This window comes from Anarrhichthys ocellatus, unplaced genomic scaffold (genome assembly GCF_004355925.1).
Source record: "Anarrhichthys ocellatus isolate YVR2014 unplaced genomic scaffold, GSC_Weel_1.0 scaffold24, whole genome shotgun sequence".
NCBI classification, from domain to species: domain Eukaryota; kingdom Metazoa; phylum Chordata; class Actinopteri; order Perciformes; family Anarhichadidae; genus Anarrhichthys; species Anarrhichthys ocellatus.
In genome coordinates, this window is record NW_022280054.1 from 9,249,250 (window position 1) to 9,267,494 (window position 18,245).

The 18,245-nt window shown below is 41.9% G+C and overlaps 2 protein-coding genes across 6 annotated transcripts; both read left to right on the forward strand.

Annotated features, from left to right (window-relative positions):
- Positions 1 to 455: 455 nt before the first annotated feature.
- dhx40 (DEAH (Asp-Glu-Ala-His) box polypeptide 40) lies at positions 456 to 6,003 on the forward strand. 3 transcript variants are annotated; one of them, XM_031860812.1, is made up of 18 exons: positions 456 to 479; positions 1,439 to 1,655; positions 1,733 to 1,878; positions 1,961 to 2,080; positions 2,230 to 2,466; positions 2,630 to 2,696; positions 2,766 to 2,897; positions 3,006 to 3,105; positions 3,200 to 3,286; positions 3,421 to 3,603; positions 3,688 to 3,768; positions 3,851 to 4,008; positions 4,178 to 4,292; positions 4,390 to 4,498; positions 4,794 to 4,888; positions 4,996 to 5,065; positions 5,185 to 5,413; positions 5,772 to 6,003. In XM_031860812.1, exons 2-18 carry the CDS (start codon positions 1,484 to 1,486, stop codon positions 5,891 to 5,893), a joined length of 2,223 nt encoding a protein of 740 aa, XP_031716672.1. In that variant the 5' UTR covers positions 456 to 479; positions 1,439 to 1,483; the 3' UTR covers positions 5,894 to 6,003. The 3 variants fall into 3 exon arrangements, with proteins under 3 accessions (XP_031716672.1, XP_031716671.1, XP_031716670.1); XM_031860811.1 differs by lacking the exon at positions 456 to 479 and adding an exon at positions 696 to 1,340; XM_031860810.1 differs by lacking the exon at positions 456 to 479 and having other exon boundaries at positions 696 to 1,655.
- Positions 6,004 to 6,250: 247 nt separating this feature from the next.
- On the forward strand, positions 6,251 to 14,996 carry akt2 (v-akt murine thymoma viral oncogene homolog 2). 3 transcript variants are annotated; one of them, XM_031860814.1, is made up of 14 exons: positions 6,251 to 6,720; positions 8,359 to 8,531; positions 8,832 to 8,963; positions 9,079 to 9,190; positions 10,304 to 10,457; positions 11,264 to 11,395; positions 11,564 to 11,629; positions 11,726 to 11,794; positions 12,161 to 12,283; positions 12,417 to 12,545; positions 12,972 to 13,186; positions 14,071 to 14,158; positions 14,232 to 14,334; positions 14,454 to 14,996. In XM_031860814.1, exons 2-14 carry the CDS (start codon positions 8,486 to 8,488, stop codon positions 14,531 to 14,533), a joined length of 1,449 nt encoding a protein of 482 aa, XP_031716674.1. In that variant the 5' UTR covers positions 6,251 to 6,720; positions 8,359 to 8,485; the 3' UTR covers positions 14,534 to 14,996. The 3 variants fall into 3 exon arrangements, with proteins under 3 accessions (XP_031716674.1, XP_031716676.1, XP_031716675.1); XM_031860816.1 differs by lacking the exon at positions 6,251 to 6,720 and adding an exon at positions 6,734 to 6,944; XM_031860815.1 differs by lacking the exon at positions 6,251 to 6,720 and having other exon boundaries at positions 6,967 to 8,531.
- Positions 14,997 to 18,245: the final 3,249 nt, after the last annotated feature.

The window sequence follows — 18,245 nt, forward strand, 5'->3', positions numbered from 1 at the left end:
GCTGGGCGACACCGACTGAAAACCCGTATGACCCACAGAGATGGAACCTGCTTGTCAAAGGGTGAATTTGCGTGAAATAAACAGACATATATTTCACCATTTATATCCAAAAGGCCATTTAACATCTGTGCCTATACTTCAATCAACCAAAGCTCATCTTTGTCTCCAACCCAGATGTCCTTTCAGTGGCGATAGCCACAGAACTGTTGTGTTGCCAGTTGTCCCCACAGAACTGAAATATCCCTCTCTTCATAAGTGGTTTGTGGTCAAGATGTTCTCATTTGTGAAGCCCCCAACATTTGACAACCTGGTACGACAAAGTAGAAAAAAAAAAAGAAAAAACGTAATATGAATTTCACTGCTATTAATTAACCTTATGATTTTTTTTTTTTTTTAATGGGATGCTCTCCTACAGGTATATTTCCACTGTGATGTAGAGATCTGTAAAGGACCAGATTGCCTACAGTCCTGCAGCAATGGTAAGTGGAGCTGCAGCCTAGTGACCCTTTATGAAGTCTAATGAATTCATTTTGGGTTATTGATTCATGCATGCTTGTAACACTGTGAGCGATTGTCTCAGTTTTGCCATGTCTTTCAGGGAGGCGTAAATTAAGGCAAATCCCACCGGGGCCAGGACAGGAGAGTCTTTACAGTGTAGTTTCTGGTGGACCTCTTCTGTATCTACTGTAAATAATCAGAAAAAGGACTGCTGTTTCAAGTCATGCTTGGAAGTGCAACTGAGAACGGTTCAGTCAAGATCTGTTTGTGATTTGTAATGAAAATAAATCTATACCTTACATTAATGACCTTAAGTTAGTAGATGTATGTAGTGGGAAAGGCTTGCATTAATTAAATGTTTTAGTAAATATCCTTTTTTTCATCACTGTACTGCCACTTGCTAATTTTAGGTGGTTGTGGAAGATTGTATGTACCCTATGGGCTCGACATGAAGACCTTTTTATAAGACATAAATACATTTTCAGATCACTTCGGGAACATTTCACATCCACAAATATTAAATGACTGGTCTTAAACTTTGCTTTTTTTACTCATTATTTCGATTTATCTTTGTTTTATAGTTACAGAGTTATGAACAAATCGACGTAATGACTATTAAGACATTATACTATACATATTATACTATCTTCAGTTGAATTACTAGGTGATGGCACGTTTCTGTGTAAATAAAGCTTAATTTAAAAAAACCGTTCTGGCAGACTTTTATTGTGGAGGAGGTATTCCGGTCATGTGCCCACAACTCGACCAATAGAAACGCCGAAAGGGTTAGTTTGCGGAAGTCATTGAGCGAGCGTGTCGTCTTCGAAACGAACGAAATAATTGTAAAAGAAGTCGCTATTTTTAACTTTTAGTATAGTTTGTAGGTAAAACTAAATCGTGTTCCGCATGATTAACGTCAGTATTTCTTTCGTCTTTTCAGCTCCTCACACTTATCTGCTGGTTAAGCTAACGTTACTAGTCAGTTATGTCCAAATCAACGAGGCTGGACTCGAAAGACGATGAGTCCAAACGGCTGCCCATCTATCAGCACAAAGCCACACTGACTCGGGCTGTCAAAGAGAGCACGTTTCTGGTTGTCACCGGTGAGACTGGCAGCGGGAAAACCACACAACTTCCAAAGTACCTTCATCGAGCAGGTGAGCTGTGGTTTAGCTGTGTGATAGTTAAACCTAAACACAAACTACACGGAACACTTCCTCTTATTTTTGTGTAGGTTTTTGTAGAGATGGCAAAATTGGCATCACTCAGCCCCGCCGGGTGGCTGCCATCACGGTGGCCCAGAGGGTGGCCCAGGAGATGCAGTGCACTCTGGGTAGAGAGGTTGGCTACCAAGTACGCTTCGATGACTGCACATCACAGGTGAGAGGCAAAAGACGACTCATCCCTTGCAATACATTTTTATTGTGCATTTTTATTGTGCATTTTATTGTGTCTGTGCCAGAGCACGGTGGTGAAGTACATGACCGACGGCTGTTTGCTCAGAGAGATCCTAGCAGATCCTGTACTCTCTCAGTACAGCGTTGTAATCCTGGATGAAGTCCACGAACGCAGCCTCAACACAGTGAGTCAATATGACGACACAATATCATTGACATTTATCATTTCTTGCGCTTTACTCTTGCATGCATACAGCTTGTCAGCATGCAAAATGTACTTCTCTCCGTCATCCTTTCAATGCACATATTGATTTAGTGTTTGTTTGTTTTGCAGGATATTCTCCTGGGTCTACTGAAGAATATGTTCTCCGACTCTGCGAAGCCCACCAAAGGCAGATCTTTCCCTCTGAAGGTGGTGGTGATGTCCGCCACCTTGGAAACTGACAAACTTTCGGCCTTTCTCAGCGACTGCCCCGTCTTTACTATTCCTGGGAGGACTTTTCCTGTCACCAGCACATTTGGTTTTGCTGTCGGACCTAAAGACATAGAGAGCACTGGTTATATAAAAGAGGTACTGAGATTCAGCCAATGAGTCGGGTGTTTTTCTTTATTATTCTTGCATGACAAGAAACATTTGGTTTCACAATTTTAAAATCCTTGCTCAAGTTAGATATGTGTTTATAGCTTAATGCATTTTGTTCTTAATCATTTTATTTCCATGTTTTGCTTCACAGGTGGTCAAAGTGGCCCTTGATGTGCACACCAGTGAAATGGCTGGGGACATTCTGGTGTTTTTGACAGGTACGTTATCGAGCTCACACTATGTCGACCCTCACAAAATCTGTCTCGTTAATCCTCCATGTTTGACAGGTCAGGCAGAGATTGAGCGGGCGTGTGACTTGTTGTATGAAAAAGCTGAGTCTGTAGACTACCGCTACGATGTGGAGGACCAAACCGTGGAGGGCCTCCTCATTCTGCCTCTTTATGGATCCATGCCCACAGGTAAATACATACAACAGCTGTCGCATCCTATTCATCGATAGGTAGATTTAAATTGTAGTTTCTTCCAGATTAAGTCAATATGAAAACATCTTGTCTGTCTTGTCGTAGATCAACAGAGGCAGATCTTTCAGCCCCCACCTTCAGGAATAAGGAAGTGTGTCGTGGCCACTAACATTGCAGCAACATCTCTCACCATCAATGGCATAAAGTGAGTGAGGCCTGTGGTTATTGGCATTTATCAGATTTACAACAATGACTTGTTCCTCAAATAGTTAACATAAAGCATTTTATTTCTCATAAAGGTACATCATAGACAGCGGGTTTGTGAAGCAACTCAACCACAACTCAAGAGTGGGCATGGATATCTTGGAGGTGGTGCCGATTTCAAAGTGAGTTTTTGAAGAAATAACATGTCATTTCAAACCTGCAACTACTTTTGTTAAAGTTTGTCTTCCTGCCAACTGCCATGCCATTTAAGAAAGCTTGGGAATAAAGTTTTGGACTTGGATTTCTTTGTGATTAGGAGCGAGTCTGAGCAGAGAGCAGGCCGAGCTGGAAGAACCTCAGCTGGGAAATGCTTTCGAATCTACACCAAGGAATTCTGGGAGAAGAGCATGCCGGAATATACCGTTCCAGAAATCCAGAGGACGAGTCTGACTGCAGTGATACTCACTCTCAAGTGCCTGGGTGTTCATGATGTCATTAGGTACACTGATACTGGTTGCTTTCTTATTGCTCATCTTATTTATCTTTTTTTACCTTTGTTAATAAAGAGTTTGTTTCTTTTAAGGTTTCCCTATCTGGACTGTCCAGAGGAAAGGTTTATTCTTGAGGCTTTAAAACAGCTCTACCAATTTGATGCCATCGACAGGTGAGAAATGACGCATGTTGACCTGTGGTGTTCAAAGCACAGCAGTCGTGGGTTTAAGTACTTCTCTGTGTGTCGTCTGTAGGAGAGGAAGAGTGACCCAGCTGGGGGAGCTGATGGTGGAGTTCCCCCTCCACCCGGGCCTCACCCGGGCCGTGCTCAAAGCCGCCTCGCTCGGCTGTGAGGACCTGCTGCTCCCCGTAGCCGCCATGCTGTCTGTAGAGAACATTTTCATCCGGCCAGGTCAGCAGTTTAGCTTAAAAGCAGGAAATTCAGCTTACAAAAAAATGGTTTTACAGAGCCAATAAAGTTCTGTATTATTTACTGACGTGTCGGTTTGATTGTTTAGTGTGTCAGGAAATGACACATTCAGAGAAGTGTAGTGTGAGGACTGATCTCTTCCTGCTTGCAGGCCACCCTGAGAAGCAGAAAGAAGCGGATAAACAGCACAGAGCGCTGGCTGCCAAGAGCGGCAGTATGAACGACTTCGCCACTCTCCTCAGCGTGTTTCAGTTGTGTAAATCCAGGTACGCTGATTAATGCTGCTAGATGCATCCGTATTATTTCTAGGTAATTAATCATCACAACTGTTATAAGTGCAAGCCTTTCTCTTGCTTCCTGCAGCGACAGACCCTCAGCGTGGTGTAAAGATCATTGGATCCACTGGAGGGCGCTGAAGTCGGCCTTTAGTGTGGAGACTCAGTTGCGAGAGATCCTCCTTCGCCTCCAACAGGTTCAGCAGTTTATGCAACTCATTTTCACATCACTGACTAAAGTGTGTTGTGTATCCATGCCCTGTTGACAACCTCATATGGCTGTAAACAATACAACTGTACAGATGCATAATTCTGCCTCTTCATTATTAGATCATGCTTGCTCCCCACAATAATATGCTTGAATAATTGTAAAGGACCTCTTTGCAGATTACTGTTGTCAGATGTTCAACTCTGTCATTTATTGATTTATGATTTTGTTTGCTAACACACTTGTGTGATCATTAATTTGAATGAGACCCTCTTTCCTTTCAGAAGAGAGATTTCCCTGTCGACACATTTGATGGCAATAAGAGTGAACTCTTCAGACGATGTCTGTGCATGGGATACTTCACCAATGTTGCCAGAAGGTATCACCAAAGTTCATTTAAAATGATTCATATTTAACTCTTTTGGGATTTCTTTATTCTTTCTCTTAGTGATACATGTGAATAATTGTTCAGTTATTTTCACATAGGTCTATTGGAAAGGTGTTTTGCACAATGGATGGCCATGGATCCATGGTTCACATTCATCCATCCTCATCGGTAAATGCATTCTCAAAAAGTATTTAATAATAAAACACAGTTTTCATAGAACACACATGTTTGGAACCAAAACTTGCTGCTTCTTCTTCCTTTTGATCACAATCCCGTGTTGCCCCAAGCTGTTTGACCAGGAGGCTGAGCTGAACTGGGTCATCTTCCACGATGTGCTGGTGACCTCACGGGTGTACGTCAGGACCGCGTGTCCTATTCGATATGAGTGGGTGAAGGACTTACTACCTAAACTACATGAGGTGGACGTCTATGAGCTGAGCAGCGTGGCAAGAGAAGAAGTGATGGATGAGGAGATGGTGAAATGGGAGACCAGGGAAGCAGCCAAAAGACAACCAGGTTTTCAGAGTTTATTATATTTATATTTATTAAATTGTAATGTTATATAGCTCAATGGTTAATGTTTATAGTCCCTGCTATGACCATGTATGAAATTATTAAACATAATAGAATAGAAATAGAAACCCTTTTTATTGTCATATACACATACATGAAATTTGACCTCTGCATTTGACCCATCCCTGTATATAGGGAGCAGTGGGCTGCCAATGACAGGCGCCCGGGGAGCCGGGGGTTCAGTGTCTTGCTCGGGGACACTTCGACACGTGACCATTTGGGCTTGAAGATCTTAGTTGTTCAGAGTGAATGAAGTAATAATATATAACAAACTAATAGATTCCTTTCTTCTTTTTTTCAGAGGTCTCTACTGAGGACGTCGTGAAGAAGCTGGAGAAGCGCAACAACGAGACGACCGTCGGCGACGCTCGTGCTCGCTACCTGCAACGAAAGCAACAAAGACAACAGAATAAAGCTCTTTGACAGAAAGCGCTTGCTTTTGAGGGACATGGTTCACGCAAACGTATCACATAAGGAGCATTTGGAAACAATTTCTGAACAATAAATATTTGTTACATTTATAATGAAAATAATATCATTGTCTTGCTCTTTTTAATCCCTACACTTTACACACAACGGTGTAGTAGTAGTTAGATCCACGGGTCTTTTGACAAGAAAATGTGTGCTTTGTTTTTTAACAGTGAGTAGATTAAAATACAATAAATACAGGGACATTTCATTTTTATTTTTGTTGCACTGCCTGTCTGTAAACCGGCTCCATGCAGTCGGGGTGAGGTTACGGTTACAGTTTAGTACAGGATGTACTTTGACGCCGACTGTTCAGGTGCAGTGGACCCTCTCTGGCCTCTTGCGTCACTTCCGCTCGTGTGCGTCTGCGGGACTGCTGTACTGTCTGGCTGGGACGGAGGGGTTTCCACGCTAAAGCAGGCGACTAAACACAGTAAAACTCATAAAAAGAGGCGAGGGTTTTTGGAACTTATCCGCACTTGTATACCGAAATAACGGAGCTCAGTGGACGTGTACTCTGTTCGCTGGCTCGCAGTACGCTTCAGTGAACCACTGCAGCAGCAACAGACCCGAGCACGCTGCTGTTGTTGTGAGAGAAGAAAACAACCGCTAAGCTGTGTGATCATTGACAGAGCTCAATACACACAAGCGTCAAGATATATAGATATATATATAACTGGAGGGGAGAATTGTGCTGCGTACCTCCGAGTTTTTTCCCAAGAAAAGGACCAGCTGGGGAATTTTTATTTTTTTAAAAAAAATTTTTTGTCGCTGAAGTCGAGGTAAGAAAAGCCGGGGGTAACGAGGAGAACGGGGCGCAAATGGCTAACTGACACGCTAGCTAGCTTGCTGTTAGCTTGGAAGCTATTTTAGCTAGCTGCCTTGTTTGGTCGTAACGCGGTCGTGTGGTCAGTGTCCTCACTGTCCTCACTGCTGTCCGTCGTAGTTGAAGTGTTGTAGCAACTCGTTTACGGAGACGCTAACGGCCTGTACGTGTACTCGGAAGGTAACGTGAACGTTTGTTGACTTTGCGTCAGTTAGCTTGGTAACGTTACACCGAAAAAGGAAGAGGATATGTAACGGTTAAACGTTGTTGTTTACGCTGGACAGTTTGTGGCTGTGCTGGGTAACGTGACAGTGTGTATTTTAGACATTGATTAACTGTACTAATCTAACGTTAACTGGAAAGGTATGTTGTGTATTTATGGTCTTCTGTGTTATTTCCTCAAGTGGTGCTACATCTAGTCAACCTTAACGCTTGACTAGATGTTGTAGACGCACTCTTTGTAAGAGCATTACACTTTTAATCTGTGTAAATTGCAAAGTGCGGAAAAGCTGTTGTGCTTCATTATTATTATCTGGTAAAAGAGCAGTCAGTATTACTCCTGCTAGTCGTATTAGTAGCTACGGTGTAAAGGTAGTGGCTGCACCTCTGCTGACCATAACAAAGTCTGAAGTCGTGGGAATCCTTATCTGTGTTTTTATCTTTGTAAACAAAGCAGTGCAAACAGTTCTTCTGTTCTGGCCACTGTATGCACTGTATTATTCAACCCCATCGCTTTCACTGAAATACTGTGAAATCCTGGTTAAAATTCTAACATATCTGTTGATTCAGGGCTGACCCTGGATCACCAGAGGGCCTCTCTACAAACATCCAGCAAGAGCTTTGAGGGACTATTACAATTTAACAACACAAAGCTGCTAATTGTTGGATCACTGGCATATTTGATTTCTCTACGTGGCATTACTAGAGTAACAAGATCTACCATATTAATATATATTATGATGCTGTTGTATGTCAAGGGAGAGATGATGGAGGTGTGATAGTCCCCTTTTTGGATGTCACTGTCATAAGTGATGCTCAGATACGAGGAGGTGAGCTGATGTGCAGTTTTCTTTGTTGTGGAGTTGTTGTGTTTCAAGGCAACAGAGTGCCAGAGAAGGTGAGGAATGTATTCAAGCGTAGTGTGGTGACAACACACAGATAGACATCTAGAGCAATACACAGAATGTTTGCTTTGTTTTGAGAAATCGGTTTTCACTTTATGCGTTCACCTCCACCTTCCTGGCTGTAGTTCCTTTCGGCCACATTTCACTTTTTTAAGATATGAAAGTATGATTTTGAGGAAATTCATTTTAAATTGTCTGAAGCCACAAAGTTGTTTTGTTTACACTGTTAACAAGTCAGCAGAGATTTTAAATATTTAACAAAGACTAACAGTGCCCTCCTCTTAAGTATCCAACTCACATTGTGTTACTTTCATTATGTTTCTTTTCTCAAAACCGGTTATTTATATGAATGAATGTTGATGGTCTTTGTGAGCTGTACGTGTTAACGCTACAATTAGCGTTTTATGGACAGTCTGACACTCATTGTGTATTCTGCATTAACAGTATTTCTTTCTGTTCTTTTCCTTCAGGTATTACAGGATACAGTTTTGTTTTGTCTGAGCCACTGTCAGGCACTTGACCAATAGGAACAGTTTGCACAATTTCCTCCAGCTTGTCTGCAGCCCCCTCCCGACCCAGACAGTCCTCTGCCCCAGCATGAATGAAGTCAGTGTTGTGAGAGAGGGATGGCTCCATAAGAGAGGTAAGGGGGCCTCCTGTGTTCAACGTCAATCATCGGAGTCTACATTAATATGATAGTCCATGTTAAAGTCTTAAATTATGAGTATTAAATACTCCGCTTCTAGGCTTGTACAGTGTCTGTCGAGGTAGTTTCCGTATTAATGGAGAACAGCTGTGCTCAGCGTAGTTCAGTCACTTACAATGGATTCCCATTGTTAACGTAGCGTGACACAGAGTATCCATATTAAAGCCAAACACACAAGCAAGAACAACAACATTAAAACTCAGCTGGATCACAGTTCTTCACCTGTCTGTTTCCCAGGTGAATACATTAAAACTTGGCGGCCTCGCTACTTCATCTTGAAGAGCGACGGCTCCTTCATCGGCTACAAAGAGAAGCCCGAGGTGTCCAGTGACCACAGCCTCCCACCGCTCAACAACTTCTCTGTCGCAGGTCTGTTTCCCCCAACTGGCTGGCAGTAGTATATGTCAGATTAAACTTTTTTTTAATGTTTTGTTGTTGGTGCCTTCAGTTTGTCAGTGTTGGCTAATGTGTGTCTGCCCTATAGAATGCCAGCTCATGAAGACGGAGCGCCCAAGGCCCAACACATTTGTTATTCGTTGCCTGCAGTGGACCTCTGTTATTGAGCGCACCTTCCATGTAGACAGCAACGAGGAGAGGTAAAACATTCATTCCAAAGGTTTTATTATATTACATATTACCTCTTTGGTTAAAAATGTAAGTGTAGCGTGCTTTAGGCCAGTGCATCTGACGAACAGACATCATCAAGCAAAGTCTGTCGACACTGAAACACCAGAACAGTATGATTATAGTAAAATCTCTTCTTCCTCCTCAAACTTAACAACAAATCTGTTCAGGAGAGAGACAGACAAACTTGTTACTCTGCTGAGTCCCAGACTAGTACATTTTGTTCTGGTGCCTCCTCCTCTCCATTATCATTTACAGAACAGTGTTTCAGAATAGCAAAACTTCTGATTAAGTTGATCTTAATAACGTTCTTTTTGTGGCACCTTTGCATTGAAACGTCAATCAAATCACGTGTCACGTAATTCGTGTTTTGAACACGGCACAAACATAAATACGGGTTAAAAATAACATTTAAAGGTTGAACTCGTATATGTCCACTTTGGAAAGGATTTGAGGGCTTGCAGAACACTGGTTTAGTGTGACTAGAAGGCAAAAATAGATGAAAATACAATAAATTCGTGTTCAGATTCAGCCAGATTAGTGTGCACATAGTTTAGAGTCCTAGCCTTCTGTCTCTATTGTAGATTAGACAGGATATGACTAAAGTATTAACAGTGTCTTGAGGGGAAAAAATGTGTTTGAAAATGAGATAATCTCAACATGTATTGTATAGAGAACATATAGGACAGAAAGACACCAGGAGCAACATAGAGGGCCTTTAATGGACCATTGTTCACTGAAGGAAATCCATTTTAGTTTGCAAGAGAAGGAAACACCATGCTTGAAATAGAATTAAGTGCTAGATTGGCCCTGATTATTAACCCCCAACCCAAGCAGTCGTAATTGAGTTTTGTTTACATCAACTCTGCCAAGCACCAAATCCCAGATTATCCTCTACCTTCTAAATTGTGTTCGCTAGGTTTTCCTTTTAAGATATATTTTTGGAACAACATCTAAACCATCTGTCTGAATACAAAGAGTTTACAAAAATATGTCACTGCTAAGTACAACTTGTACCCTAAGGCAAAAACCTCTTTCTTTGGCTAGATTTGATAAAGGCAACGTGTGCTTTCTTCCGGGTTCAGGGAGGAGTGGATGCGATCGATCCAGGCGGTGGCAAACAGCCTGAAGAGTCAGCACCAGGATGAGGAGCCCATGGAGATTAAATTTGGCTCACCAAGTGACATCAGCGGCACAGAGGAGATGGAGATCGCTGTGTCCAAGTCCCGCACAAAAGTGGTCAGTATTTGCACAAGCGGTGCCTGGCAGCTGAGTGTTTGGTGTGTTTGTCCAGCTAAGCTCATTTTTATTGAGCAAGTTGTTTAAACTTTAAGCCTCTTTCTCAAAGCTAGGGCAACGTTTGTGTGTATGTATTATGTCTATCGCTGATGAGATTTTCAATTTCTCTGTTTTTACGGACTTAGTTTTTTCTTTTGTCTGCTGGCTTTGTCATGCAGTATGTATAACCGTTAAACATACTGCATCTCTGCATACGGTTATGCTGGCTGACTGATCGTTTACTGGTTTGTGGTTCTTCAAAGTGGCTTGATTATTGTAAAAAATCAATGTACTTTTTTGGACCTATCCCTGTTTAAATGATTTCCTGCTTGATATTGTCCGTAATATTATTCAAATTGTGATCACCAGTCGCTATAGGCATGGAAGTGTCTTTTTTAAAGATTATTTGGGCATTTTATGCATTTATTTGATAGTTATAGCTAAGAGAGACAGGAATATGTGGGGAAACCTCTAACCCTAACCTCTCCATCTGCTCGATGTTTCATAAGTGTTCATTTAAAGAATTAGGTCTGTAATTTATGTAGAAATATTTCACTATGTCAGCATGTCATGTCTTGCATGCTTGAGAGAAATGTGTGTGTTTGTGTGTTAGAATACATCCTATGTAGTGTACCAACATCAGCAGAAGGGACAGTAAAATGGGAAACCACTGACTTTATATTACGTAGAATACATTTTTAAGTCCCGTCAAAACCCACACATGTGACTTTCATGCATCCTTGTCACGGCTTATCTTGTTCCTTTAGACCATGAGTGATTTTGACTACCTGAAGCTGCTGGGCAAAGGGACATTTGGTAAAGTGATCCTGGTGAAGGAGAAGGCCACAGGGATGTACTACGCCATGAAGATCCTCCGCAAGGAAGTCATCATTGCTAAAGTTAGTGTTACTCCCATCACAGTAACATCTTTGTTTTGGAACAGTATTATTATCTATGATGTGGTTTTGCTCTAATTGCATATACCGCGTGTGTGTGTGTGTGTGTGTGTGTGTGTGTGTGTGTGTGTGTGTGTGTGTGTTTGTGTGTGTGTGTGTGTGTTCCTGTAGGATGAGGTGGCACACACGGTTACAGAAAGCAGAGTTCTCCAAAATACGCGACATCCCTTTCTAACGGTGAGTTACCGTTCCCTCAGTTTGTTGCTTTCCTAAATGAAGGGACCATTGAATCAGTAAAATGCAGACGCTAATATCTGTTTTCCTCCTCTACAGACACTAAAATATGCATTTCAAACGCACGACCGGCTATGCTTTGTGATGGAGTATGCAAATGGAGGAGAAGTAAGTTTTCCTCTTTCTCATATGGCCTACAATTGTGTGGCTGTACCTGGATGACCTTATTGGAAGATGGCTAATTGTAGCAGCAGGGGTGTAGAAAAGAAACCCGACACCTCGACTCATGATGCATCAGTTTAAGGATGGTGTTACATGTTTGCTCCGGTTAAAATAGACCCTCGTGCATTTGTCTGGTTAGTGTGAATCATTCGGGCAGGTGTGAAAGCTGTCAATCAAACCTTGGAGGGGACCAAACAACTGGACCAAGACCCCGCTCTCATAATATCAAAAGCTAAATGACTATTGAATCTATCTGATGATCGTGAAGCGTCTCTTATTCCTGAGTCTCCTCATCTTTTTACTCCCTCTCAGCTCTTCTTTCACTTATCGCGGGACAGAGTGTTCACAGAAGACAGAGCACGATTCTACGGTGCAGAAATAGTGTCGGCACTGGAGTACCTACACTCACGCAATGTAGTTTACAGGGATTTAAAGGTAAGGCGGCTGCTCGCTCGAACAGCGTAGTATTATTTTTGTAAATAAGCTGGAGGGATATTCCTTGACAAGCTTTGACCCTAGATTGTCGTACCATCTACCATCTAACTAACTTGAGTCTTTTCCTGCACAGCTGGAGAACCTCATGTTGGACAAGGACGGCCACATAAAGATAACAGACTTTGGGCTCTGTAAAGAGGGGATCACAGACGGGGCCACCATGAAAACCTTCTGTGGAACTCCGGAGTACCTGGCACCAGAGGTAACTCCACGATGGCTTTGGACTCTGACATCAATATCTTGGTATATCGTATTATGGCATAAGTGTTGACATATTGAACATTGACAATCAGTGGGTAACTGGGATGGGAAGGCGGTCTCAAATTTAGTTCATAGCCTAAATGTCCTGTAGCAGAAATGTATGCGTATAATGACATCATCTGCTCTGAACTGCTGCCAAACAGGTTTGCTGACAGTAAAAAAAACAGTTAAATTGAATCATTTTGGATCTGTAAATAGCACCTTGAGACTTGTTTATTTCTTATTATTTGTGGGGCTTTTTGCCTTTATGTGACAGTCAGTGTGGGCAAAACAAGGACTTCCATGTAATATCAGAAATCATTGATATTCCTGCACTGATATTCCTGTTTTATCTCTCGCTCAACTCTTTTCATTCCCACCCGGTCAGGTGCTAGAAGACAATGACTACGGGCGAGCGGTGGACTGGTGGGGGCTGGGCGTGGTCATGTATGAGATGATGTGCGGCCGGTTGCCCTTCTACAACCAGGACCACGAGCGTCTCTTTGAGCTTATTCTCATGGAGGAGATCCGCTTCCCCAAGAACCTGGCTCCTGAAGCCAAGGCCCTGCTGGCCGGCCTGCTCAAAAAGGATCCCAAACAAAGGTTCGTGCTTTTGTAGCCGTTCCTTTTGTATGCTCCCTCTCCAGCGACAGCCGCGACCAGAGGCGTTATGTGTTCGGCTTGTTTGTCCTTCTGCTGAACGTGATATCTTGGAACCGCCTCCAGGGAATTTCCTCAAATTTGGCACATACATCCACGACTCAAGGACCAACTGATTAGAGTTAAGAGGTTAAAGGTCAGGGTTACTGTGACCTCACAAAACACATTTTGGGCTCAAGAATTAATTATACTAAATTAAATATACTAAAAAATGACAATTTAACACAAAAAGGAATAAAATATGAAGTGATCCAAAAACTCAAAAAACAATTCTGAAATTGTGGTACAATGTTTTAATATTAAACATAATCAATTTAAGATCAAATAAACGCTTTCACTGTGAAAACTTGACCGTTCAGCTGAAGATGCAGCACTACAGACTTTGCACCATGTCTGCAGCGCTTGATTAGTTTTCTGAATCTTCCACTGTGCTCGGAGGCACCACTCATTCAGCTATGAAATAAGTAACCCCATTATTAAGCCTTTGTTCCTTAGTGATTTGCTTTGGTACCGGGTATTGGCCATAAACAAGGACATAATTGATTGTTGTTGTGGTCGACCCCCAGTGTTTCTGGGAACAGTCGAGCGGTGCTAATATTAGTACATCGAGCACCGCCTGGCTTACCAAAACACGCACCTGTCCGCAGTAAGGAAATGAGGACTAAATTTGTCTGTGAATTGGTAAATAGGAGTCGGAAGGGAACAACACGACATGAGCGCTTGCTGAACATTTCTAATGACGGCGTTTGCACAATGATCCGTCTAAAGAAAAGGTAGCTGGTGAGTGGGTGGTGACGATGACGGTGGTGTTTTTGTTTTGTTTCCAGGCTTGGAGGCGGACCAGACGATGCCAAAGAAGTGATGAGCCACAAGTTCTTCACCTCCATCAACTGGCAGGATGTTCTTGAAAAAAAGGTGAGGTACTGGGAAAAGAAATGAAAATGATATTTTCAGAATGCAAAATGACTAATATCTTTCTTCTCCTCAGCTTATTCCACCCTTCAAGCCGCAGGTAACATCAGAGACGGACACGCGTTACTTCGATGATGAGTTCACAGCACAAACCATAACAATAACTCCCCCTGACAAGTGTAAGTATATCGACTACTGACATTATTGTGCTTTAAGTTTGGATTTACAAGCGTTTTTTACACATTCATGTCTGAACTGGTGGATGCGTTGTTTTTTCTTCTCCCTCCCTTTACTCCAGATGACAGTTTAGATGCAGAAGATTCAGATCAGCGCACACACTTCCCTCAGTTCTCCTACTCTGCCAGCATACGGGAATGATCACTGAGACTCTTGAACAAGCAGGCAGGCTAACACACGATCACAATCCCACGTACACACACTTGCACTGCTGGGGAACGACACAAACAAAAACTGGCACAAGACACATTTTCATTCAGTCTTTAGCGCACGTACACACACACACACACGTACACACACACACAGACACACATATCCTGGCTATTCAGGCAAGACGGAGATCATTGAGTGTGAAATGAACACACGGGCCGTGAGTCACTGACCTCAGCAGGTTTGTGTGGATTGACTGGCAGCTTTGTCTCTGTGCGTCCTCTCAGGGTTGGCTTCAGGCTTCCCTGCAGGACCTCTGCTGCACTACACTGGGGTACAACATCAAAGCCTTGACCCTTTGAAAACCAGGTTATGCCAGCAAGTACCACCTCTTTACCAGCTGCACCCATGCTACACACACACACAGGCCAACCCATGCATAGACTGCATATATATATATATATATATATATATATATATATATATATATATATATACACGCAAACATACTTGATAGAATTTTAAAAAGCATAATCAAAATTAGGAAGAAAAGATTTGGTGGAAAAAGACAAGATTGTTACATCGATTGTTACAGTTTTAAAGGTCAAGCCATATTTCTGCATTTCTTGTGATTTATTTTTTTTAACAAGTGCTCTTTCTGGAACTTGCTGTTACAAATGAAGTGTGGGACTGTTCCTACAGTAGGCGGCAATGGGGAGGAGGGGGAGGGTTGCCATTTCTGTGTTTGCACTGCACGTATGTGTGTGTGTGCGAATCGGCGAGTGGATGTGTGAATGTATGCGTGTGTGCAGGAGGATGTATGAACAACCATTTTGATTCCCAACCATCCATTTGTGTCAGTTTTCATGCATGTTTTTAAACTCTGAACTATTGCTGGAATATCAACGAGAGGACACTACACTACACACTCGATGGCCTTTTTAAAAAAAAAAAAAATAATTTTTTTTAAAGGGAACAAGCATGTAATTTATGATTACCGTGACCAGTTGGCGCTAAATCGACTCAGTCAGGAATAGAAACTGTGATCTCTTGCATGGCTAACTTTAGCTTTGAAAGCTGTGTTCATTCATTTAAAGGGATGCAGCAGTCAGCTTCACAGAGTCCAGACTGACTTACCGACCAACTGGCTGCTGGTTGGAGGTGTAAGAGTAGGTTTTCATGAAGGCCAGTCCCTATCTGTTAAAGAGAGTAAGAAAAGAAGGAGAACAGAGACGCTTCACCACAGACCAATGTAGACGCACGCAGCCAATCGCTGTCCTTCATCCAGTAACTCTCACTCTTTAGCTGAAGGGTTAGGCACCAATCTTTTGTTCATTTTCGATTTGTAATATCAGTGTAAGTTTTAAAGATTTTTTTTTTATGTTCCCGTATTTAAAGAATGAGAGTTTAATCGTTGTTAAGTCTTTATAATGAGGCCAAAAATTGACTGACTTGGTGGACGTTTAACACTTCAAATGATTCCACATCTGATGTTTAGGACCTTCTTTTTTGTTTTTGTGTTTTCTGTAATGCTGTTTGTTGAGTCACTTAAATCTGCGTAGCTGTATGTCTGGAGCAACAATCTGCAGGTTTACAATCCAATTAAATGCTGCACGAGCTGGTCGACCAACCTTCACCCTGCAGACAGGGGGAACAAATCAAAACATCAGCAGATGCATTGAGTTGAAATGAAAATCTGCACACTGTGAGTCATGACGGCACATCCCACCACAGATAAGTGTTTTCGGTTCCATGTTGCTGGAAGAGACGTTTGGTTGCTCTTTGAGCTTCACTAAAGGAACATCCAGATCTTTTTGTTTGTCATTGTTTTGTTTTTGTTTGATTTTTATCCTTTTTTTGTCCATCTATTTCTCAAATTTTGAAAGACACATTGTCTTGTCTACGTATACATTATATAAAAAATTATATATTAAAAATGTTTAAACGACTTTCTTTTTGATTATGTTCTTCATTTCAAGGGGTTTCCATTGGATGAATGCTTATTTAGCTTAGATGCTAAACTCAGTCATTTGATTCTGAATGGGCAGCTCAGTTTTGGTTTGTATTATCACGGCCCTGAGGCTGAACTGAATACATATAAGGGAAGTATTATTAAGGGAAATTAACATAATTTGATCCATTCTTTTTTAACCTAGAGAGAAAATAGTCCCTATGCAGTTAGAACCTGACTACATTTTGCAGAACCCATTTTAATGTTGTGCTCCTTTTGAAAAAACTAAACTATTTTCCAGCCAATGCTTGAACAGAGTAGATAATACCCATCCTGATATATATATATATATATATATATATATATATATATATATATATATATATAGCATGATGGAGAATAATGAAATTGATAGTTTTCTACCATTCTCTGCAGAGAACTTGAGCTAAGGTTTAAAGACCTCTATCAGCATTCTCTGGGATACCCCTCATGTCACACATTGATTTGTTTTCGTTAAGCTTGTGTGAGTGACTGTGACAGTGAGATGTTTTGAGTGAAAGAGGTGATGAGGACACAGAAAAGCAGCAGGTTTTTGACTCTTCGTGGCCCCGCTTCCTGCAGATGAGGATGAGGATGATGATGATGTGATCAAATGGCTTTGATTTACAGTTCACAACTCCAGCACCTCTTCTCACTGGCTCAGGCTCAGCCATCATACTCTAGCCTAGTGTCCTGCTTTGGAAAAAACCCGGCAGGAATCGGACATCAGAACCACTGCACTGATGTACTCCACTGTGGATTTGCCTTCATTGCTATCATGGCCATAAGGGGGTGCTGCTGAACTTTTTTAATATTGGTTGTGAAGCCATACTCTGAACCTCGCTGCTGGCCACGCTTTAAGCAATGCTTCACAGCTGAACATGCAAGTTAATACCCCTGACCTCTCCTGTAGGCAAACACAGGCACGACAAGTGCCTCCTCACTATTGTGTAAATACCAAAAAAATAAATAAACAGCTTGATGGTGAATGCAGCATTCGTAGAGAGGGGGAGGACTGCAGCTTCGTAGTGTTTGATTTGCAGCTTTACAACCTTGCTTCTCTGTATATTTGAATGTGATGAACTGTCACGAATGTCACACCTGATGCAGATGTAACAAGATTTTTTTCTTCTTTTTTTTGCTTGTTGCCGTTAGCTCAGAGGGCAATGAAAAAAAAAGCAATCTTTAAGGTGAGGTCATTGTCCTGGTAGACAGTTTCAGCCCCCCTTTGCAAGACTTTACAATGTAACGGGTGATACCTGCTACAAAATGGTAGCTTATAACATTTGCAACTATAATGTGCCAGTAAACATTTTTACTGAATAAGCTGTGTGTGTATTGTTTTTATTACGGTGTAGGCCTACACCTGCAGCAGCTCTGCAATGTAAAATGACCACGGAGAGTTAAAAAGATGTCACTCGTCGTATCTTTGGGGTAAAATACTGCCGCTCGAGCTTATCCAAAAAGTTCTGTCAGTCCGAGTTCAACCAAAGAGCGGCCAGCATCACATTACTTCTGTCTGCAGTAACTCTCCCAACATAGCAGATCCAGTTGTGGTTATTATGTGCAATACCCCCATAGCTCAAGACCATGTCCCAGCCTTCAATTCAATAGTTCATGAAAAATATTATAGCCAAACCTTTGAGGGCACAGAGCCTGGATTTGGTCAGGAAACTAGAGGCTTTTCACCAACTTTGTCACAAACATAAGTTT